The 25,940-nt window shown below is 42.7% G+C and overlaps 1 protein-coding gene across 8 annotated transcripts in view; it reads right to left on the bottom strand.

Moving 5' to 3' along the window:
* itpr1b (inositol 1,4,5-trisphosphate receptor, type 1b) overlaps positions 1-15,693 on the bottom strand; it is a 161,724-nt gene extending 146,031 nt beyond the window's left edge. For 7 of the 8 annotated variants that reach the window (XM_045705335.1, XM_045705334.1, XM_045705336.1 and 4 more), the window contains exons 1-3: positions 15,516-15,686; positions 12,020-12,133; positions 3,439-3,509 (exon numbers count right to left, since the gene is read on the bottom strand). In XM_045705335.1, coding sequence (XP_045561291.1) covers positions 3,439-3,509; positions 12,020-12,111 — 163 coding nt within the window. In that variant the 5' untranslated portion in view covers positions 12,112-12,133; positions 15,516-15,686. Of the gene's footprint in view, positions 1-3,438; positions 3,510-12,019; positions 12,134-15,515 lie in introns of all 8 variants that reach the window. The other variant, XM_014166417.2, reaches the window with a different exon arrangement.
* Positions 15,694-25,940: the final 10,247 nt, after the last annotated feature.

Raw genomic sequence — 25,940 nt, 5'->3', positions numbered from 1 at the left:
ATCCCAAACATCCTCAATGGGTGTCATGTCTGGTGAGTATGCAGGTCATGGAAAAATTGGGACATTTCCAGCTTCCAGGAATTGTGTACAGATCCTTGCGACATGGGGCTGTGCATTATCATGCTGAAAAATTAGGTGATGGTGACGGATGCATGGCATGACAATGGGCCTCAGGATCTCGTCACGGTATCTCTGTGCATTCAAATTGCCATTGATAAAATACAATTGTGTTCATTGTCCGTAGCTTATGCCTGCCCATACCATAACCCCACCGCCATCATGGGGCACTCTGTTCACAACATTGATCAGCAAACCTTTTGCCCACACAACACCATACACGCTGTCTGCCATCTGCCTGGTACAGTTGAAACTGGGATTCATCCGTGAAGAGTACACTTCTCCAGCATGCCAGTGGTCATCGAATGTGAGACGGTTTCTGAAAGTTTGTGCCGAAATTCTTCGGTTGTGCAAACTCACAGTTTCATCAGCTGTCTGGGTGGCTGGTTTCAGACAATCCCATAGTTGAAGAAACTGGATGTGGAGGTCCTGGGCTGTCGTGGTTACACATGGTCTACGGTTATGAGGCCAGTTGGACGCACTGCCAGATTCTCTAAAACGATGTAGGAGGCGGCTTATGGTAGAGAAATTAATATTCAATTCTCTGGCAACAGCTCTGGTGGACATTCCTGCAGTCAGCATGTCAATTGCACGCTCCCTTAAAACTTGAGACATCTGTGGCATTGTGACAAAACTGCACATTTTTCGAGAGGCCTTTTATTGTCCCTAGCATAAGGTGCACCTGTGTAATGATCATGTTGTTTAATCCGCTTATTGATATGCCACACCTGTCAGGTGGATGGATTATCTTGGCAAAAGGAGAAATGCTCACTAACAAGGAAATAAACAAATGTGTGATCAACATTTGAGAGAAATTGTCACGTCCTGACCATAGCAGCTTTTATTTTCTATGGTAGGGTAGGTCAGGGTGTGACGGGGTTGTGTCTAGTTTAGATTTTCTGTTGTCATGTTCTTGTTTCTGTATTTCTATGTTGTTTTTTGGGATGATCTCCAATTAGGGGCAGCTGGTCATCATTGTCTCTAATTGGAGATCATACTTAAGTAGTTGTTTTTCCCACCTGGGGTTGTAGGAGATTGTATTTTGAGTAGTGTATGTTGCACCTCTTCGTCACGGTTTGTTGTTTTGTTTATTAGTATGTCTTGCATAGTTTCACAGTTTTATTAAATGTGGAACGATACACACTCTGCGCATTGGTCCCATTCTTCAGACAACCGTGACAGAAATAAGCTTTTTGTGCATATGGAACATTTCTGGGATTTTTTATTTCAGTTCATGAAACATGGGACCAACACTTTGCATGTTGCATTTATATTTTTGTTCAGTATAGTTAGTGAAATAGTTAAAAGAAATTCATGTTAGCAGGCAATGTTAACTAGGGAAATTGTGTCACTTCTCTTGTGTTCAGTGCAAGCAGAGTCAGGGTATATGCAGGTTGGGCCGCCTGGTTCGTTGCGAACTGTTGAAAGGCCATTTATTCCTAACAAAGACCGTAATTAATTTGCCTGAATTTTACATAATTATGACATAACATTGAAGGTTGTGCAATGTAACAGTAATTTTTAGACTTAGGGTTGCCACCCGTTCAATAAAATAAGGAACGGTTCCGTATTTCACTGAAAGAATAAATGTTTTGTTTTCGAAATGATAGTTTCCGGATTTGACCATATTAATTACTTATTAACCTTTTATTTAACTAGGCAAGTCAGTTAAGAACAAATTCTTATATTCAATGACGGCCTAGGAACAGTGGGTTAACTGCCTTGTTCAGGGGCAGAACGATAGATTTTTACCTTGTCGGCTCGGGGATTCGATCTTGCAACTTTTCGGTTACTAGTCCAACCACTAAGCTACCTGCCACCCCACGATAATGACCAAAGGCTCGTATTTCTATGTGTTTATTATATTATAGTTAAGTATATGATTTGATATTTGATAAAGCAGTCTGAGCGGTGGTAGGCAGCAGCAGGCTCGTAAGCATTCATTCAAACAGCAGCTCTTAGCAATGCTGGGATGCACAGCGCTGTTTATGACATCAAGCCTATCAACTCCTGAGATTAGGCTGACAATACTAAAGTGCCTATAAGAATATCCAATAGTCAAAGATATGAAATACAAATGGTATAGAGAGAAATAGTCCTATAATTCCTCTAAAAACTACAACCTAAAACTTCTTAACTGAGAATTTTGAAGACTCATGTTAAAAGGAACCACCAGCTTTCATATGTTCTCGTGTTCTGAGCAAGGAACTTAAACGTTAGCTTTTTTGCATGGCACATATTGCACTTTTACTTTCTTCTCCAACACTGTGTTTTTGCATTATTTAAACCAAATTGAACGTTACATTATTTATTTGAGACTAAATTGATTTTATTTATGTATTATATTAAGATAAAAAAAAGTGTTCATTGTTCATTCATTATTGTTGTAATTGTCATTTGTTACAAATATATATATAAAAATCAGCCGATTAATCGGCATCTGCTTTTTTTTGGTCCTTCAGTAATCGGTATTGAAAAATCATAATCGGTCGACCTCTAATCTAGTGGCCAAAATCTAAATTGCACCTGTGCTGGAATAATACATTATGGCCTTTCTCTTGCATTTCAAAGATGATGGTACACAAAAAAATACAAAAGAACGTTTTCTTTTCTTCTTTGAATAATCTTTAACCAGATCTATTGTGTTATATTCTACTACATTCCTTTCACATTTCCATAAACTTCAAAGTGTTTCCTTTCAAATGGTACCAAGAATATGCATATCCTTGCTTCAGGGCCTGAGCTACAGGCAGTTAGATTTGGTATGTCATATTAGGTGAAAATTGAAAAAAAGGGGCTAATCCTTAAGAGGTCAAATAGCTACCTGAACTATCAGCATTGACCCTTTTTGCACTAACTCTTTTGATTCATCACATACGCTGCTCCTACTGTTTATTATCTATCCTGTTGCCTATTCACTTTATCCCTACCTATTGGTACATATTATCTACCTCAGTTACCCCGTACCCCTGCACATCGACTCTGTACTGGTACCCTGTGTATATAGCCAAGTTATCGTTACTCATTGTATATTTATTCCCTGTGTTAATATTTTGCTTTTATTAAATTATTTAAATTATTTAAAAATCTCTGCATTGTTGGGAAGGGCCCGTAAGTAAGCATTTCACTGTTAGTTTACACCTGTTGTTTACAAAGCATGTGACAAATAAAAGTATTCTTTGATTTGGACTGACAGAGCAAACTATAGTGAAAAAAGGTCACATTAAGCAATGCCTTAACTCCTTGCTGATTGTTTGATCAAACAATATTGGTTGAATGCTTGCATTTGAACAGCAGACTGAACAGAGTGATGGTCCTTACCTCGAAATTTCTTGGGTGGGTTGTTAAGGTCGCCTGTGTCTGGCTGTACCACACAGCGGTCATCCACAAGCCTGGGGACAGGAGGAGCAATGACAGCTGTCAAACACTCAGAATATTAATCTCTCTGACTACACATCCATCTAGCCTCCAAAAACAGACAAACAATAACATCAGCTACAATTTTCATTCTCAGCAGTGGATGCTACTGATGCACGTGCATACACAGTACAAATAATGATGTTGAATCGCTCAATACTTTAAAGGGGAAATTTGCAGATGAAACCATAACAAAGCTGGGCACCCCACCGCTGTTTTGGTAAAAGGCTGAGGGATGGGACAGGAGAAATGTTACCACATTCAAATTCTTAGACAGAGCTATGGATGTTGAGTTGAGTTTTATTTCAGTATACATGGCAGCTAAAAGCTGAATTGCGTACACACCAAGAAATCAAAGTAAATCAATAAATGTCTTAGGTAGCTAATCAAGCAAGTTCAGACGTCTGATGGATGGGTCATGGAGGGTTGTTCAAGCACTTTGGATGGTGAACGAAGCAGAGGAAACATCGATGGTGGAGGAAGCATCTCAGTCACAGACAGGTGGTTAAAGACAGATAGGTCCGCAGCCTCAGCAGCGCACCTCGCCGTGCCCAACAACCCCTCCGTGCTCCTCCAGCACTACCATTTGTGCAGTACCCACTTGGGTGATGCCACTGCTGCCACTGGCACACAGGCTCATCCATATTTGGTAATAAACGCAAGGATGGACTGGATGCAAGGACTGACCATCCATGACATTAAAATTACAGTTTGAACCATGTTTTTTGGCTATATAGTGTTTGTTTAGGCCTACATTTACATTGTTTACAAACATTGGAGTAAAACCAGATTATATTGTGGGTTCTGCTGGGGTATATTCTTTAAGAATCAATGGGTATACATAATTTAGAATTGCAAAAATGGATGTAGCAACTGCAGATTTCCCCTTTAGTCTCCATCTTTATTATTACACCCGTCTCTTTCACTCCTAAACATTACTGTCATTTTGATCCAGGCTATCCTGCATGTGTCACCAACCAGCATCACAGTGCATAATACCACTACTTCATTGTATCAACAAAAGGAATATTGGTCAAGAGTTGTAGAGGGCAGATTGCTGTGAGAGCTGCCCATCAAACTCAGTATGCCCAACTTTGGCCAAGCAGAGCAGAGGCATCCAGCTGCCCTCTCTGGAGGCTGCACATAGAGAGAACTATGAGGACATCAAGGCCTGAGACCAAACCGTCTAAACAGTGGATGTGAGCTGTGTTTCACCCGCTACCCGCTGTAAGGGCATTCACAGCAATACTAAGCCAGTCTGCTCACTCAGACCTAAGCCAAACCTTCTGAGCTAAAAATAAACAGAGCAAGAACAGCTTCGGCAGAGATTCCTGGCTTAAATGTATATATATTTCAGGGGTTATTATGAAAATAAATATTTGGTTTGGGAGAAGCTGGTGAAATATAAAAAGGATTGGGGCTTTGCCTGTGAATAAACCTTTTAGGGCATTAAAACTCACGGTTTCAAGAGCAATTGTTTTCCCTTATTATTACAAATAATAGTTCTTATTACACGCCTATTCACACTTAACTCCTAAACATCTAAATCCATTGTGCCTTATGAACCAACACAGGTGAATTAATATTGGAGGCACTTGGAATCTGAACATCTGTGATTGGCATTCCTTCAAACACTCTCTGTTTGATTCCTATGTTGGTGCAGCAATGCAAGAATCAGAATAAGGCCTGTTATCGATCCTCATTCTTAGAGCATTCTGCTGAAGCATTTACACTATTAGAATCTAACATTTTAATAACATGTGTTGCTCTTATACCTGTGTAGTTACACTGTAATTACACTAGTCACAACATTGCATTGACATGTTACATAGGCTAATATTTTGTAACTAATAATAATAACAAAGTTATACTACCTGGGAAATAGCAAAACACGTTCAACTCCCTTATTTTGCAATTACAAAGCACTTAGTAAAATAATATGTGACTACAATGTTACTGTAGTAATTAGTGTAACTACACAGTTATAAAACCCATAAATCATTTTCATAATAGCTCAGTCAGATTTACTACTGGCTGCAAAACACAGGATGCTTGGCAGGTAGTCTGAAATATAAATATGACACCTCCATGGGGTTCTGGATCCAGTCCAGGCAGCCTTTTCCTTTTATAGCCCATGCAGTGTGTAGGCTATGTATTGTAATGTAGGACATTCTTATGTTTAGATAAAAACACACTGTAAGCATCTCCCCAAGGGGAATGAATGGGGTTACGATAGTTGTATTTGTTTTACATATCAAATTACTAATATTTTGTCCATGTAGCACATGGATGAACTGCATTGTGCTGATAATGGATAGATTCAGGCCTATCTGCACTAATGACTCCTGCAAGATGTCATTTAACTGGATTTGTATGCAGAGATCGTTCTGATTGCTCATTCTGATATTTTGTGTAAATTCTTTGGGGACTTTCTGCATTATGTGTGTATTGTTTTGTATTGCTAGGGATTGCTGCACTGCTGCAGCTAGAAACAAAAGCATTTCGTTGCACCTGTGATAACATCTGCAAATCTGTGTACGCAGCCAATAAACTTTGATTTGAGCCTGTAAAGAGGTGTAATGACGGATATGTAAAATCACCAGAGGGCTTCAATCTTGCTTTGTGTTCCAGGATGCAGCCAGCCAAGGAAAGACTATAGGCCCCTGGTACAGTAGCAAACAGAACAGTCCTCTCTAAATCAGCTGCAGACCAGGTGGCTCATTATACAGCTGTCTCTCAGTGGTCAGTATGATACACAGAGACAACCAACAGCATCACAGCCTCCTTGTACACTGCCTGCTGTTGCTATAAAAAAAAGTGATTACCAGGCAGAACAGTGCAAGGTTGGCAACTTGACAAACGAGCACTGTCAAGTAGGGCTTTGACAGTCATGGAATTTTGGAAGACAGTAATTGGCCAGCCAAATGACCGTGGTCACCATAAGAACCATTTTTAGACCCACATTTTCTCCTCTCCTCCGCTCCTGACCGTGTGTGCTGCCATAGAAAGAGAATGAATAGAAAGGGCGTCCCCATTCAAGTCAATGGTGGCATAATGGGTGGACTTGCGGCCATTGCGAGAGTACCAAAATTGTCTCATGTCAGACAGGATCACTAAAAATAAGTTTGGCTATAAATATGATAAATATGTCCTAACATCAAAAAAAATGTTACCATGGTGACATCGTCCACTGAACACCCTTTCATCCTCAAAAGAATCCGAGTTAATCTTACCAAAAACTATAAACCTGCACCTAATAAAGTTTTTTAATGAGCAAGTCTTCACTACTTAATTCTACATCTAGCTAAGGTGTTTTGTGGTTTTAGAGTGAGGATTTATTAAACTCTAAATGTGCATGGAAATTTGCTAGCTAGTGTCTGCATGCTGGCTGAACCAGTCTCAAATCAATCCATATGAAAACGCCAGTTCACACACTCAATGCTTAATACACTCTCTAGCTAGCTAGCGTAGTGAAATTCTAGCTAATAGCACAAATTAGCTTTCCTGATAACGCAGTTTGTTTTGCGATGATTAGTGTGCAGAGTTCTGCAGCACAGCTGACCGCTCTAGCTGAAACATTATGTTGGCCAAATGTTACAAAGTAGCAAGTAAGATACATGCTGATTTCTAAGAATAGTCCCAAAACTTTGGTGCCATACAAGTTCATCAACAAGCTTGCAAACTAGCAGTGGTGGAAAAAGTACCCAATTGTCATTCTGGAGAAAAAGTAAAGATACCTTATTAGAAAATAACTCAAGTAAAAGTGAAAGTTGCCCAGTAAAATACTACTCTTGAGTAAAAGTTTAAGTATTTGGTTTTAAATATACTTAAGAATCAAAAGTAAAAGTATAAATCATTTCAAATTCTTTATATTAGGCACCATTTTTCTGTTTTTAAAATCTACGGATAGCCAGGGTGTCACGTCCTGACCAGTAAAGGGGTTATTTGTTATTATAGTTTGGTCAGGATGTGGCAGGGGGAATTTGTTTTATGTGGTTCGGGGTGTGTTGTTTATGTAGAGGGGTGTTTGATTTATGTATTCCGGGGTTTTGGTCTATGTTAGATGTTTGTATATTTCTATGTCTGTTCTAGGGTGTTTAGATCTATGTTTAGGTAATTGGGATTGGGGCCTTCAATTGGAGGCAGCTGTTTATCGTTGCCTCTGGTTGAAGGTCCTATAATTAGGAGTATGTTTGTTATGGGATTTGTGGGAGGTTGTTCTTTGCACTGCTGTGTTTAGCATGCAAGACTGGTAGTTAGTTTATTGTTTTGTTTATTTAAGTGTTCAAAATAAAAAGTGAAAATGAGCACTCAACCCGCTGCGCCTTGGTCTATGATGTACGACGACCGTGACACAGGGGCACGCTCCAACATAGCCAGGGGCACGCTCCAACACAATTTACAAACAAAGCATATGTTTAGTGAGTCCGCCAGATCAGAGGCTGTAGGGATAACCAGGGATTTTCTCTTGATAAGTGTGTGAATTAGACAATTTTCCTGTCCTGCTAAGCATTCGAAATGTAACGGGTGTAAAGGACTTAAGTAAAAATATTTGAAAGTACAACTTAAGTGTTTTTTTGGGTATCTGTACTTTACTTTTTATACACTGCTCAAAAAAATAAAGGGAACACTTAAACAACACATCCTAGATCTGAATGAAAGAAATAATCTTCTTAAATACTTTTTTCTTTACATAGTTGAATGTGCTGACAACAAAATCACACAAAAATAATCAATGGAAATCCAATTTATCAACCCATGGAGGTCTGGACCTGGAGTCACACTCAAAATTAAAGTGGAAAACCACACTACAGGCTGATCCAACTTTGATGTAATGTCCTTAAAACAAGTCAAAATGAGGCTCAGTGGTGTTTGTGGCCTCCACGTGCCTGTATGACCTCCCTACAACGCCTGGGCATGCTCCTGATGAGGTGGCGGATGGTCTCCTGAGGGATCTCCTCCCAGACCTGGACTAAAGCATCCGTCAACTCCTGGACAGTCTGTGGTGCAACGTGGCGTTGGTGGATGGAGCGAGACATGATGTCCCAGATGTGCTCAATTGGATTCAGGTCTGGGGAACGGGCGGGCCAGTCCATAGCGTCAATGCCTTCCTCTTGCAGGAACTGCTGACACACTCCAGCCACATGAGGTCTAGCATTGTCTTGCATTAGGAGGAACCCAGAGCCAACTGCACCAGCATATGGTCTCACAAGGGGTCTGAGGATCTCATCTCGGTACCTAATGGCAGTCAGGCTACCTCTCGCGAGCACATGGAGGGCTGTGCGGCCCCCCAAAGAAATGCCACCCCACACCATGACTGACCCACCGCCAAACCGGTCATGCTGGAGGATGTTGCAGGCAGCAGAACGTTCTCCACGGCGTCTCCAGACTCTGTCACGTCTGTCACATGTGCTCAGTGTGAACCTGCTTTCATCTGTGAAGAGCACAGGGCGCCAGTGGCGAATTTGCCAATCTTGGTGTTCTCTGGCAAATGCCAAACATTCTGCACGGTGTTGGGCTGTAAGCACAACCCCCACCTGTGGACGTCGGGCCCTCATACCACCCTCATGGAGTCTGTTTCTGACCGTTTGAGCAGACACATGCACATTTGTGGCCTGCTGGAGGTCATTTTGCAGGGCTCTGGCAGTGCTCCTCCTGCTCCTCCTTGCACAAAGGCGGAGGTAGCGGTCCTGCTGCTGGGTTGTTGCCCTCCTACGGCCTCCTCCACGTCTCCTGATGTACTGGCCTGTCTCCTGGTAGCGCCTCCATGCTCTGGACACTATGCTGACAGACACAGCAAACCTTCTTGCCACAGCTCGCATTGATGTGCCATCCAGGATGAGCTGCACTACCTGAGCCACTTGTGTGGGTTGTAGACTCCGTCTCATGCTACCACTAGAGTGAAAGCACCGCCAGCATTCAAAAGTGACCAAAACATCAGCCAGGAAGTATAGGAACTGAGAAGTGGTCTGTGGTCTCCACCTGCAGAACCACTCCTTTATTGGGGTGTCTTGCTTATTGCCTATAATTTCCAGCTGTTGTCTATTCCATTTGCACAACAGCATGTGAAATTTATTGTCAATCAGTGTTGCTTCCTAAGTGGACAGTTTGATTTCACAGAAGTGTGATTGACTTGGAGTTACATTGTGTTGTTTAAGTGTTCCCTTTATTTTTTTGAGCAGTATATTTTTGACAACTTTTACTTCACTACATTCCTAAAGAAATGGTGTACTTTTCCCTCCATAAAGTTTCACTGACACCCAAACTGCAAACTAGCTACCGTAATGGCCATTCAAACAAGCTAGCACTAGGCTGCTAGCTGGGGCAAGTTTGATCATCTGATCGCACATGGTTTGCCATTGTAGCCAGTGCATCATAGCTACGGATAGCAGAGTGATTTTTTTGATGGAGTGACCATCTAGCTATGCGCTTCCCGATCCTCTCATGACCATGGCTGTCCATCTGCTGTATTCTTCAAGAAGCTTTCAAAACAGACTTGATCTAGCTACTGTTGTAGCCTATACTTATTTTTGAATAACTTGTTTATTTGGCTTAACAAGCGCTTTGAGATTCTGTTATAATGAAAAGCGCTATAAAAAGAATGAAAAACGGATTATCCCCCCAAAAAATGGCAGATGAGCAAAATCTCGATTTTTAGACATGAGTTCCACTTTTGGTTAGACAGATAGCCGGCTTCTGGCAACTGCGTGTCGCAAAGCAGGAAGTAAAATACGTGCTGTGATTTGTTGATTCAACTTAACTGACATTACAACAAATATATTCCATTGCATGAGCCACATCAGTTAACATCATTTGAATGTACATTCTACATTATCATGGAAATTATTGTATCACAATACCAGGCAGCCATTGCGAGTGTACCCATGAGTTTACAGTCATGGCTAGAAGGTGCTGTGAAAGATGCAAGAGTTTGTGTTCTCGGAAGTAGCCTATGGCAACTACTCCTCTCCTCCATTGCAAAACTACTGAATCTTAGGAGTCGATTCCTAGCTTGACACCTGGAAATGGGAGTCGACGGGCAAGGATCTTTTGGAGTCAACTCCCCACCACTAGTGTCTAGGCAACTAAGACGTGTTTGCTACAACACCTTGCTTGTTTCAGCAAGGAGCAAGAAAGCTTCATTACGCTGTTAAGAGTCAATGTTACGGCAGAAACGGACTCAAGGGCCAGATAGTGACGAGGTATGATTAAGACTGCTAAACAAGGAGGCTAAGAGTAGAAAGGGCAATACAGATGCCATGTTCATTTTCACTGAGGCAAAAGAATAACAAAATGGCATGAGCAGAAAATGGAGGAGGAACAGGAGGCAGTCAAGCTGCTCTGACGCCAGAGAACTAGAGGCTGAAATAATTTATAACCTTCCAGAAGTGTTGTCAAGTCCATCAGCCTTTTGTGAATCCAGTCACGGTTCAGTCAATGAATTCCCTCAACCCTCACTTTGGCCGTGATGAAAGTTGAGGCGTGAAAATGCTCTCTGATTCTCTTTGATAAATGGGTATCAGCACTTAGAGGAAGAACTGGAGTTTACATTTTTCAATTTTACAGTTCATTGCATAAGCTCTCAATATTTAAATTCAATCACAGGAAGCAAAATAATTGAAGCCACTTAGGCCCATCATTTCAGGGTTTACTAATGGTACAACTTGGGAGAAAGAGGAGAGCCAACACATCCCATAAACCTCCCACAATATGACATCACCTGCATCGTGTCCCATTGACACTATCCCATTCAGTATAACATGTTTCTCGTTCAACCCCATCCCTCTCTTCCCTGACACTCACCTTTCCTACGGTTTCCCTTTTTCCTTCATCTCACTCTCTTATTTGCTAATAACACCCTCTTTTTCCCCCTTTCCACTGCTATCCTGCATCAGCTGGACTCCAAAAGTATGTGACCCCTCTCTGCCTCTAACACACCAGTTCCAAACACTCTCTGCCTTGCCATTTATCAAAGTGTGTTTTAAGGGCATAGAACAGTATCACCTCAATGACAAGAATTCTGCAATCTAGCTGTTCTTATTATACACTTCACCACCACGGTGTTTCTTTCATAACAATGGAATTAGCACGGGTTTATTCTGCTGATAACACTGGGGGAGAAAAACATAATTAAACTTGTGAAGTAAAAGCCATGACTCAGACTAAGCAATTAAATAAATCCCTCCATTATTCTACATTATCACCTTGGCTGCAGATCGAGCTGTCTCCCTGGCTTCAAACACCAATAAGGTTCATATTTTCACTGGTACCTGGATCTGTCTGTGTATTTGCATGCGTACATGTGCACAGACTGGTGTCTGATCTTGGATGTGTACTATACTGTGACAGACATGAGTCTATGAGCATGCATGTATTCAATAAAAGAGAATGTTTGTGATGAATATCAGTGGGGTTTTAATGAGAATTCAAGTTGAGAGGGATGCGATTCATATGCAGCTGTAAAACAGTAGGCAGACAGACATACCCTAAAGTGCTGATAAATCCACTGGTGGAGCCCTCCGCATAGAGGGAGCAGATGTCGCCTATGTGGAGGAAACTGGACATCTTGTCCGACATGTTGTCTCACCCAGGACGGTGCCTGGAAAAGATGGAACAGACAAGAGTTAGCATGACAAATAAACCACACAGATGTACAGTCATTTACACGGATAAATACTGCATATTTAATTGTATATTATGCAATAAATAACCTATACCGCTATTACCGTGTAACTACAACATTGTTACTATAGTAACTACTACATAGGTATAATGGCAACATAAGGTAAAGTGTTGCCAAACATGTGTGCGATTGGATATGTATTCATATCGACCAATATAGGATGTCTTGCAGTAGCACAATGAAATAACTCCAGCATGGGATAATTATTCATCTAGAAAATATTCAGCAATTCCATCTGGTTTAATCAAAGGAGGATTATAGACTAGAAGAATGTACTCAGGCAGTTTGCACGTCTGGAACTTGACTGGATCAACAGAACTTGATAGGACTGTCCTTCCTGTGGGATGTTGGATTTGTACAGTGTGGAGAATGGGAAGTAAGCATTGCTATTTATTGCCAAGATATGGCCCATGTTTACATATTAAACAATCAAACAAACAGTTTGGTGCATGCTATGTGTATTTGTGTGTAGACATAGCCTAAGGAAGAGTGTCGACACAGCCAAATCTCTCACACACAATACCGTACAGAGCAAGAATTGAATAAGGGTCATTCCATTTGAATTCAATCACTTTCTGACTGCACCCCATTTGATTCCAACAAAACCTTCCATAATTGTTTGCCCATGGTAGACGTGGTCAGAAAGTAACCTTTTGGACCTGAATGCCAAAACATTCAGGAAATGGAGGTGTTCAAAGTTGACCCTACCATGAGACATCGATGTCTTCATCACTGAAAAATATAAATGGTTAAGTTGTATATTATTTGAAAGCTCACAATAAGGGTTGGTAAACTATTTCATAATTTCTATATTAAAAAATATATATTTTAAGTCAATTACTCAAAACACGTGAATAACGATATTGTTCATGTTCATATACACTGAGTGTACAAAACAAAAAGGAACATATTCCTAATATTGAGTTTCACCCCCTTTTGCCCTCTGAACAGACTCAGTTCGTTGGGCATGGACACTACAAGGTGTTGAAAGCGTTCCACAGGAATGTTGGCCCATGTTGACTCCAATGCTTCCAACAGTTGTGTCAAGTTGGCTGGATGTCCATTGGATGGTGGACCATTCTTGATACACACGAGAAACTGATGAGTGTGAAAAACCCAGCAGCGTTGCAATTCTTGACACACACAAATTGGGGCGCCTGGCACCTACCAACATACCCTGTTCAAAGCAACTTAAATCTTGTCTTTCCTATTCACCCTCACAATCCTTGCCTCAATTGTCTCAAAGCTTAAAAATCCTTATTTAACCAGTATCCTCCCCTTCTACACTGATTGAAGTGGGTTTAACAGATGACATCAATAAGGGATCGTAGCATTCACCTGGATTAATCTGGTCAGTCAATGTCATGGAAAGAGCAGGTGTCTTTAATGTTTTGTACGCTCAGTGTATGTAGATCAGACCCTATTTTACATCGAATGAGGTGTTTGTGATGTGCACACCATCGGTTGAGACACAGTACACTATTGAATACAGGGTGGGTGTCATGTGGCTTATAAATGTACTAAAATGCAAATACAATTAAAATGTAAACTTTCAAGTGCTACCACAAAGCTGGTTGGATCTCCACACATGACAGAATGTTGACTTGAGTGGGAAAATCTATTGTTTTAAATTAAACTGTCAATCTTCCATAGGAAACCTACTGAAATATATATACTAGAATAGACATTCCTATGGAAGTCAGCCATCTTGGAAGTTACAATTTCAATTCAATTAAAATTGAAATTGAGTACCAGCTAAATTGCAGTGGTCTGAAGGGATAGGTCCATTCTCTGAATTCTGTTTCTATGATTGAAATGACACGCACCCTGTATTCAAGAGCATGCACGGCTGGCACAACACAAACACCTCAGATGATGTAAAATAGGGTCTAAGCTATAACATGTGAAAATGAGATGAATCTGAGTTGACACGTTTTTAGATACTTGACGTGATGAAGACATGGATGTCCGGGGGTATCATCGAATGGGTCCACAGTGTCTCCTGACCCTTCCTGTCTCAGCCTCCAGTATTTATGCTGCAGTAGTTTATATGTCGGGGGGCTAGGGTCAGTCTGTTATATCTGGAGTATTTCTCCTGTCTTATCTGGTGTCCTGTGTGAATTTAAGTATGCTCTCTCTAATTCTCTCTTTCTCGGAGGACCTGAGCCCTAGGACCATGCCTAGGGCTCAGGTCCTCCGAGAGACTACCTGGCATGAGGACTCCTTGCTGTCCCCAGTCCACCTGGCCGTGCTGCTGCTCCAGTTTTAACTGTTCTGCCTGCGGCTATGGAACCCTGACCTGTTCACCGGACGTGCTACCTGTCCCAGACCTGCTGTTTTCAACTCTCTAGATAGAGACAGCAGGAGCGGTAGAGATACTCTCAATGATCGGCTATGAAAAGCCAACTGACATTTACTCTTGAGGTGCTGACTTGTTGCACCCTCGACAACTACTGTGATTATTATTATTTGACCATGCTGGTCATTTATGAACATTTGAACATCTTGGCCATGTGCTGTTATAATCTCCACCCGGCACAGCCAGAAGAGGACTGGCCACCCCTCATAGCCTGGTTCCTCTCTAGGTTTCTTCCTAGGTTTTGGCCTTTCTAGGGAGTTTTTCCTAGCCACCGTGCTTCTACACCTGCATTGCTTGCTGTTTGGGGTTTTAGGCTGGGTTTCTGTACAGCACTTTGAGATATCAGCTGATGTAAGAAGGCTATATAAATACATTTGATTGATGTAGGCAACATTTGCTTGAGATTGGCTTCTGAATTATCAGGATGAAACAAAATTAATCAATACAGATAAAAAGTTACACTAATCCTACATTTACACTAATCCCAAAGATTAGATTTGTTTGACAATGACTAAATTGATACATTGTCGTTACAATGTTAGGCTACGTTGCCAGTCTTTGCCTGCTTGCTAGGATACATGGTTACATCCTGAGTGAAGCTGTCAAATAAATGCAACAGAGTCGCATACACCACACATATACCGCTTGGTTACATTGTGTCAGTATTGCCCACATCTGACATGTCACTTTGAGTCGAAAACAGTCTGACATTTTGACGTCTTAAATTTCAGGTTTAATTCTACTATACAGGCCCATTTTGGTGAACTTGAAATGCAATGCAATAAAAACGGTAGAAGCAGTAGCCTACTAACGTTATATCGAGGTAGGCTAGCTACAACTTGTGGGTTAGCCGTACTGTACTTCCTTGACAATTGATGTATGATGAGGATGCTCCTCGCAAAACTAAGCTACAGGATGAGGATGTGCATAGGACTTTACCTTCACAAAAGGAAGAATGCGACGAAAATAGAAGAGATTCAGGAAGGATCAGCAAACGTGAATTTCTACTGCGCTGTCCTCGTTTAATTCCATGATAGCCGGCTGAAACTCCAGTTAGAACACCACGTCTCTGACAGCTGAATTTGTCCTCAGCGGCAATCCCCTTCTTACCTCCTCCACATGCTCTTTGAAGAAACGCCCCTTTCGCTATATATATATATATTTGGACACACCTACTCATTCAAGTGTTTTTCTTTATTTTTTCAATTTTCTACATTGTAGAATAACACTGAAAACATCAAAACTATGAAACAACACATATGGAATCATGTCGTAACCAAAAAAGTGTTAAACAATTCAAAATATATTTTAGATTTTAGATTCTTCAAAGTAGCCACCCATTGCCTTTATGACAGCTGGCATTCTCTCAACCAGCTTCACCTGGAATGCTTTTCCAACTGTCTTGAAGGAGTTCCCACATATGCTGAGCACTTGATGGCTGCTTTTCCTTCACTCTGCGGTCCAACTCATCCCAAGCCATCTTAATTGGGTTGAGGTAGGTTGATTGTGGAGGCCAGGTCATCTGATGCAGCACTCCATCACTCCTTCTTGGTCAAATAGCCCTTACACAGCCTGTACAGTAGGTGTGTTGGTTCATTGTCCTGTTAAAAAACAAATGATAGTCCCACTAAGCACAAACCAGATGGGATGGCAGAATGCATAGGTAGCCATACTGGTTAAAACTTCTTAAGGCTAGGCACCTTTTTTCTCAATTTCCACCTGACTGACGTGCCCAAAGTAAACAGCCTGTTGCTCAGGCCCTGAAGCCAGGATATGCATATAACTGGTACCATTGGAAAGAAAACACGTTGAAGTTTGTAGAAAAGTTAAAATAATGTAGGAGACTATAACACAATAGATATCGTAGGAGAAAATCCAAAGAAAAACCAACCAGAATTTTTTGGGGGAGAGACTATGCTCTTACAATGGAAAGTATATGGGAATACTGAATTTTAGCTCCCAGGATGCAATTCCTATGGCTTCCACAGGGTGTCAGCAGTATATGTTCAAAGTTTCAGGCTTGTAACTTCCAAAACGAATAAGAAATATCAGTTTTAGTACAGGGACACAGTCTTGGAAATTTGTGTTTGGGAGCGCCATGAAGACAAGACGCACCTGCTAAAATCGGTTTCTATTGAACATACTTCTTTCCATAAGAAATATTATAGTTTGATTACATTATAGGGTATCTGAGGAGTAAACAAATTTTGACTTGTTGAAACAAAGTCTAGGGGTAGATTTTCGGATTCTTTACTCTGCATGTTGAACAAGTGGATTACCCAAATTGATGGCAACAACTAAACAGACTTTTTGGGATATGAAGAAGGATTTGATCTAACAAAACGACACTACATGTTATAGCTGGGACCCTTTGGATGACAAATCAGAGGAAGATTTTTAAAAAGTAAGTGAATATTTAATCGCTATTTGTGAATTTATGAAACCTGTGCCGGTCGAAAAATATTTTGATGTGGGGCGCCGTCCTCAGACAATCACATGGCATGCTTTCTATGTAATAGCTACTGTAAATCGGACAGTACAGTTAGATTAACAAGAATGTACGCTTTCAACCGATATAAGACACTTCTATGTACCTAAATGTTTAATATCCATCATTTTCACTGGAAGTTGTCCCGCTAGGGGGACGCCAATCCCTGAGAGGTTTTAAGTCTGCCTTGAATTCTAAATAAATCACAGACAGTGTCACCAGCAAAGCACCCCCACACCATCACACCTCCTCCTCCATGCTTCACAGTGGGAACCACACATGCAGAGATTTACATTTACATTTAAGTCATTTAGCAGACGCTCTTATCCAGAGCGACTTACAAATTGGTGCATTCACCTTATGATATCCAGTGGAACAACCACTTTAAAATAGTGCATCTAAATATTTTAAGGGGGGGGGTTAGAAGGATTACTTTATCCTTTATACTTTATTCCTTAAAGAGGTGGGGTTTCAGGTGTCTCCGGAAGGTGGTGATTGACTCCGCTGTCCTGGCGTCGTGAGTAGGTGAACGGAGATCATCCGTTCACCTACTCTGCTTGCCATAAAGACACGGTGGTTAGAAACAAAAATCTCAAATTTAGACTCCTCAGACCAAAGGACAGATTTCCACCGGTCTAATGTCCATTGCTTGTGTTTTTTAGCCCAAGCAAGTCTCATCTTCTTATTGGTGTCCTTTAGTAGTGGTTTCTTTGCAGCAATTCAACCATGAAGGCCCGATTCATGCAGTCTCCTCTGAAAAGTTGATGTTGAGATGTGTATGTTACTTGAACTCTGTGAAGCATTTATTTGGGCTGGTAACGCTAATGAACTTATCCTCTGCAGCAGAGGTAACTCTGGGTCTTCCTTTCCTGTGGCAGTCCTCATGAGAGACAGTTTCATCATAGCGCTTGATAGTTTTAGTGACTGCACTTGAAGAAACTTTCAAAGTTCTTGAAATGTTCTGTATTGACTGACCTTCATGTCTTAAAGTAATGATGGACTGTTGTTTCTCTTTGCCTATTTGAGCTGTTCTTGCCATAACATGGACTTGGTCTTTTACCAAATAGGGCTATCTTCTGTATACCACCCCTACCTTGTCACAACACAACTGATTGGCTCAAACGCATTAAGAAGGTAGAAAAATTCCACAAATAAACTTTCAACAAGGCACACCTGTGAAATGCATTCCAGGTGACTACGTCATGAAGCTGGATGAGAGAATGCCAAGAGTGTGCAAAGCTGTCATCAAGGCAAAGAGTGGCTACTTTCAAGAATCTCAAATATGAAATATATTTTCATTTGCTTAGCACTTTTTGGTTACTACATGATTACATGTGTTGTTTCATAGTTTTGATGTCTTCACTATTATTCTACAATGTAGAAAAAAGTAAAAATAAAGAAAAATCCTGGAATGAGTAGGTGTGTCCAAACTTTTGACTGATACTGTATATATAGTGCAGCAGTGGTGTTTGGGGAATGTTGTTCCAATTAATGAAAAAAACTGTACTTATGCACCACTGGGAGCCATTGTATGATATTGATGTTGAAGTTCATGATATGACAATAAAGATAGACTTATGTTTAGAGCTGTTTTATCATTTCTGTGTTGAAATGTTTTAGCTTGGAAGTGTATTAGGCCTACTATTATAAACTTTGACACTATGAATAACTTTGTAGGCTAAAGTGTGTCATTATGGATGAACAATTCATTTAAAGTGCTGTCTCTATTTGGGAGTGATTTGACCAAAGACAATTTTACCTACACTTTTAAATTTTGCAGTGAAGTTAAGATTTGCAAATTTGGCCCTATACTCCAGCATTTTGGATTTGAGATCAAATGTTTCATATGAGGAGACAGTACAGAATTTCACCTTTTATTTGAGGGTATATTCATACATTTCTTTTTTAACGTTTAGAAATGAAATTACTTTATGTATCTAGTCCCCCTATTTGAAGAAGTTTTCTTTTTCATACAGTTGAAGTCGGAAGTTTACATACACCTAGGTTGGAGTCATTAAAACTCGTTTTTCAACCACTCCACAAATTTCTTGTTAACAAACTACAATTTTGGCAAGTTGGTTAGGACATCTACTTTGTGCATGACACAAGTAATTTATCCAACAATTGTTTACAGACAGATTATTTCACTTATAATTCACCATATCACATTTCCAGTGGGTCAGAAGTTTACATACACTAAGTTGACTGTGCCTTTAAACCGCTTGGACAATTCCAGAAAATGATGTCATGGCTTTAGAAGCTTCTGATAAGCTAATTGACATCATTTGAGTCAATTGGAGGTGTACCTGTGGATGTGTTTCAAGGCCTACCTTCAAACTCAGTTCCTCTTTGCTTGACATCATGGGAAAATCTAAAGAAATCAGCCAAGACCTCCGAAAAAAATTGTAGACCTCCACAAGTCTGGTTCATCCTTGGAGCAATTTCCAAATGTCTGAAGGTACCACGTTCATCTGTATAAACAATAGTATGCAAGTATAAACACCATGGGACCACGCAGCCGTCATACCGCTCAGGAAGGAGACGTGTTCTGTTTCCTAGAGATTAACGTACTTTGGTGCAAAAAGTGCAAATCAATCCCAGAACAACAGCAAAGGACGTTGTGAAGATGTAGGAGGAATTAGGTACAATAGTATCTATATTGACAGTAAAACAAGTCCTATATCGACATAACCTGAAAGACCGCTCAGCAAGGAAGAAGCCACTGCTTCAAAACCACCATAAAAAAGCCAGACTATGGTTTGCAACTCCACATGGGGACAAAGAGAAATTTTTGGAGAAATGTCTTCTGCTCTGATGAAACAAAAATAGAACTGTTTCCCCATAATGACCATCGTTATGTTTGGAGGAAAAAGGGGGAGGCTTGCAAGCCGAAGAATACCATCCCAACCGTGAAGCATGGGGGTGGCAGCATCATGTTGTGGGGGTGCTTTGCTGGAGGAAGGACTGGTGCACTTCACAAAATAGATGGCTTCATGAGAAAGGAAAGTTATGTGGATATATTGAAGCAACAGTTCAAGACATCAGTCAGGAAGTTAAAGCTTGGTCGCAAATGGGTCTTCCAAATGAACAATGACCCCAAGAATACTTCCAAAGTTGTGGCAAAATGGCCTAAGGACAACAAAGTCAAGGTATTGGATCACAAAGCTCTGACCTCAATCTTATAGAAAATTTGTCGGCAGAACTAAAAAAGCGTGTGCGAGCAAGGAGGCCTACAAACCTGACTCAGTTACACCAGCTCTGCCAGGAGGAATGGGCCAAAATTCACCCAATTTATTGTGGGAAGCTTGTGGAAGGCTACCCAAAACATTTGACACAAGTTTAACAATTTAAAGGCAATGCTACCAAATACTAATTGAGTGTATGTAAACTTCTGACCCACTGGGAATGTGATGAAAGAAATAAAATATGAAATAAATAATTCTCTCTACTATTATTCTGACATTTCACATTCTTAAAATAATGTGATGATCCTAACTGACCTGAAACAGGGAATTTTTACTAGGATTAAATGTCAGGAATTGTGAAAACAGAGTTTAAATGTTTTTGGCTATGGTGTATGTAAACTTTTGACTTCAACTGTAAGTATTTGGACAAATTCACTCATAGTGTATTAAAGTACTCAAAAGTTTAGCATTTGGTCCCATATTCCTAGCACGCAATGAATGCATCATGCTTGTGACTCTACAAACTTGTTGGATCCTTTTGCAGTTTGTATTGGTTGTGTTTCGGATTATGTTTTTACCAATAGGAACTGAATAGTGAATAATGTATCTTGTCATTTTGGATTCACTTTTATTTAAAAAAATAGAATATGTATCTGAACACTTCTACATGAATGTGGATGCTACCATAACTATTAATAATCATGAAGGAATCGTGAATAATGATAAGTGAGAAAGTTACAGAGGAACAAAGATCATACACCCACAAAAAATGCTACATTCCCATTATTGGTAATGGTATGTGATTAGCCATCTTCGAATGGGGGGGACTACATACATATAGTGCTTTCATTTCTAAATAGTAAAACAGAAATGTATGAAAATACCCTCAAATAAAAGTTGACCTTCTGCACTGTCGCCTCATCACATTTGATCTGAAATCCTAAATGCTGCAGTATAGAGCCAACTGTACAAATTTTAGCTTCACTGTCCAAACACATATGGAAGGTATGTGGGTGTACAGCATCAGAATAAATAACATCAGAATAGCAACAGAATAATAGCTTAAAAACTGTTCGTGATCTAGCTCACAAGCTAGTGTAGTAATGGACAAAACAGCTGACATAGGCCTACATGTCACATGACATTGCCTCTACCATGCACATGATGACGATGGAGGATAAAATCCCTGAGATTTAGTGATGTTTTTATAGGATATAACGGTGTATAATAGGTGGGTTGCCATGTTCAAAACAGAAATGTCCAAAACATGCACTCTCCCTAATAGTGAGGCCTCATGCTGTGCATGTCAGTCTTGGAAAGGAAATGAGAGAAGCCCAGCGTTTGTGTGGACAACCTGCTGTCAAAAACACCACTGCCACAAACTCTTCAATCAATTAGATTTTCTGAATAAGATTCAAGTGGGTCAGACACCTCAACAATTCAACCGGGTCAGACACCACAACAATTGAGCCTGAATGGTTTATTCCCTCTAGGCTGTTGTTCACACAGGAAAAAAATCATTATTCGTAGCCGTGGATGGAATATCCTGAAGATGCAACTGTATTGTACACATGCTGCAACATAGAGAGCATCTAGTGTTTTGAAGTGAACCTTCAGCTGAGGTGGACAATGAACATCAACAACCAAAGGCATGAATGTACATTTGGTTATGGTACGCTAATTTAGCTTCTGTCCTCTCTCTTTCAACTAGCAAATAAACTCTGTCTTTGACTTAGAGTTTTGTAGCTCTGACCTGGTGTGAGTGATCTACTTTATTTTCATTTGCCCCATTAAAATCTTGTCTTTCCATTTTTTTTTCCTGCTGGAATTGGAACACAGACACATCAATGTACTCCAGATTAAACATTAAAATGCCTCCATGCAACATTGAAGCCACTAAAACTGTCAGGCGTGTGCGTACTTGTGCTGAAGTTAGGTGCAGGAGAGCAGAGAATTGTGAACAGCCCGCACACTTTATTTCGGCAGGAGAGATATACAGACAGAAGCAGCTGCGTCCAAAAAACCTCCAGCCAACAAGGCAAAGTGTATAACGCGCAAAACAGTCACAACACATCAAATGAATACAAAACAGGCTTCGTGAAAATAACATGGGAAAAACGCACATAAGCCTAGTGCATTCAAAAACACGTAACACACAAACAATCTTCCACAAAGACATGAGGGGGAACAGAGGAATAAATACATGTAGTGTGATTGGGGAATGAAAACCAGGTGTGCAGGGAACAAGACAAAACAAATGGATACATGAAAAATGGAGCGGCGATGGCTAGAAAGCCGGTGACGTCGACCGCCGAACGCCGCCCGAACGGCGGAAGTCGTGACAATACCCCCCCAGATGCGCGGCTCCAGCAGTGCGTCGACACCGGCCTCGGGGACGACCCAGAGAGGCGCAGGGCGATCCGGCCGGCGACGGTGGAACTCCCGCAGCAGTTCAGGGTCCAATACATCCGCCACCGGAACCCAGCACCTCTCCTCCGGACCGTACCCCTCCCACTCCACGAGGTACTGAAGGCCCCTCGCCCGACACCTCGAATCCAGGATGGAACGGACGGAGTACGCCGGGGCCCCCTCGATGTCCAGAGGGGGCAGAGGAACCTCCTGCACCTCATACTCCTGGAGCGGACCAGCCACCACCGGCCTGAGGAGAGACACATGGAACGAGGGGTTAATATGGTAATCGGGGGGAAGCTGTAACCTGTAACATACCTCGCTCACTCTCCTTAGGACTTTAAATGGCCCCACAAACCGTGGGCACAGGTTCCAGCAGGGCAGGCAGAGGGGCAGGTTTCGGGTCGAGAGCCAGACCCTGTCCCCCGGTGCGAACACCAGGGCCTCACTGCGGTGACGGTCTGCGCTGGTCTTTTGGCGTAGCGCTGCCTGCTGGAGGTGACCATGGGCGGCTTCCCGTGTCTCCTCCGCTTGCCTGAACCAATTGTTCACCGCAGAAGCCTCGGTCTGACTCTGATGCCACGGTGCCAGAACTGGCTGGTACCCCAATACGCACTGAAAGGGGGAGAGGTTAGTGGAGGAGTGGCGGAGTGGCGGAGTGGCCGAGTGAGTTCTGTGCCATCTCTGCCCAGGGCACAAACGCCGCCCACTCCCCTGGCCGGTCCTGGCAATAGGACCGCAGAAACCTGTCCACATCCTGGTTCACTCTCTCCACCTGCCCATTACTCTCGGGGTGGAAACCCGAGGTGAGGCTGATCGAGACCCCCAGATGTTCCATGAACGCCCTCCAGACTCTCGAAGTGAACTGGGGACCTCAATCAGACACTATATCCTCAGGCACCCCGTAGTGCCGGAAGACATGTGTAAACAGGGCCTCCGCAGTTTGTAGGGCCGTAGGGAGACCAGGCAGAGGCAACAGGACTTAGAGAAACGATCCACAACAACCAGGATCGTGGTGTTTCCCTGTGAGGGAGGAAGATCCGTTAGAAAATCCCCCGACAGGTGTGACCAAGGCCGTTGTGGAACGGGTAAGGGATGTAGCGTACCTCTGGAAAGGTGTCTAGGAGCCTTACACTGGGCGCACACCGAGCAGGAGGAAACATAAACCCTCACGTCCCGAGCCAAGGTGGGTGACCAGTACTTCGCAGTCAGACAGCGCACCGTCCGACCGATCCCCGGATGACCAGAGGAGGGTGATGTGTGGGCCCAAGAGATCAACTAGGGTGATGTGTGGGCCCAATAGATCACCTGGTCATGGACAGCAGACGGAACGTACTGATGCCCGACGGGACACTGGAGTGGAGCGGGCTCTGTATGCAACGCCTGCTCAATGTCCGCGTCCAGCTCCCACACGACCAGCGCTACCAGGCAGGAGACCAGGAGAATGGGAGTCTGATCCATGGGCTGCTCCTGTGTGTCATACAGCCGGGACAGTGCGTCTGCCTTCACATTCTGGCAACCTGGTCTGTAGTACAGGGTAAACACAAAACTGGTAAAGAACATGGCCCACCTTGCCTGACGAGGATTCAGTCTCCTAGCTGCCCGGATGTACTCCAGGTTGCGGTGGTCAGTCCAGATTAGGAAAGGGTGTTTAGCCCCCTCAAGCCAATGTCTCCACGCCTTCAAAGCCTTAACTACAGCCAACAGCTCCCGGAACCCACATCATAGTTACGCTCCGCCGGGCTGAGCTTCTTCGAGAAGAAAGCACAGGGGCGGAGCTTCGGAGGTGTGCCCGAGCGCTGAGAGAGCATGGCTCCTATCGCAGCCTTGGACGCGTCCACCTCCACTTTGAACGCTAAAGAGGGATCCAGATGGGCCAGCACGGGAGCCGAGGTAAACAGAGCTCTTAGGTGCCCAAAAGCCCTGTCCTCCTCAACCGACCACTGCAAACGTACAGGACCTCCATTCAGCAGTGAGGTAATGGGAGCAGCCACCTGGCCAAAACCCCGGATAAATCTCCGGTAGTAAATTGCCAAACCCTAAAAATCGCTGCACCTCCTTTACCGTGGTGGGAGTCGGCCAATTACGCACGGCTGCAATACGGTCACGCTCCATCTCCACCCCTGAGGTTGAAATGCCATACCCTAGGAAGGAAACGGCCTGCTGAAAGAAGAGGCATTTCTCAGCCTTGACGTACAGGTCATGCTCCACAGTCGTCCAAGTACCTTGCGCACCAAGGACACATCCTAGGCACGTGTAGCGGAGTATATCAGAATGTCATCGATATACACCAATACACCCTGCCCGTGCAGGTCCCTGAAAATCTTGTCTACAAAGGATTGGAAGACTGATGGAGCAGTCATCAACCCGTACGGCATGACAAGGTACTCATAATGCCCAGAGGTGGTACTAAATGCTGTCTTCCACTCGTCTCTCTCCCGGATACGCACCAGGTTGTACGCACTCCTGAGATCCAGTTTAGTGAAGAAGCGCGCCCCGTGCATTCACTCAATCGCCGTGGCGATAAGAGGTAGCGGGTAACTGTACCTCACCGTGATTTGATTGAGACCTCTATAGTCAATGCACGGGCACAGACCTTCTTCTTCACAAAAAATAAACTTGAGGAGGCAGATGAAGTGGAGGACCGAATGTACCCCTGACGCAGGGATTCGGAGACATATGTCTCCATAGCCACAGTCTCCGCTTGCAACAGGGGATACACGTGACTCCTGGGAAGTGCAGCGTCTACCAGGAGATTTATCACACAATCCCCCCGTCGATGGGGTGGTAATTGAGTCGCCTTCTTTTTACAGAAGGCGAGAGCCAAATCAGCATATTCTGGGGGAATGCGCACGGTGGAGACCTGGTCTGGACTTTCCACCGTGGTAGCACCAACGGAAACCCCTACACACCTCCCCGAGCACTCTCGCGACCACCCCGTGAGAGCCCTCTGTTGCCAGGAAATGGTGGGGTTATGACGATCCTACCAGGGAAGGCCTAGTACCACGGGAAATGCAGGAGAGTCAATGAGAAGGAGACTGATTCTCTCCTCGTGACCCCCCGGCGTCTCCATGGCCAGGGAGATGGTGGCCTCCCTGATTAGCCCGGACCCTAATGGTCAACTATCCAGAGCGTGAACCGGGAAAGGTTTAACCACAATAATGGGGATCCCTAAACTAAGGGCTAACGCTCTGTCGATAAAATTCCCAGCTGCACCTGAATCGACGAGTGCCTTATGCTGGGAAAGCGGAGAAAACTCAGGGAAACAAACAGGTACAAACA

Source organism: Salmo salar, chromosome ssa22 (assembly GCF_905237065.1).
Source record: "Salmo salar chromosome ssa22, Ssal_v3.1, whole genome shotgun sequence".
NCBI lineage: Eukaryota > Metazoa > Chordata > Actinopteri > Salmoniformes > Salmonidae > Salmo > Salmo salar.
The sequence above is the reverse complement of the archived record's forward strand: the minus strand, read 5'-3'. Positions and strand labels throughout refer to the sequence as shown.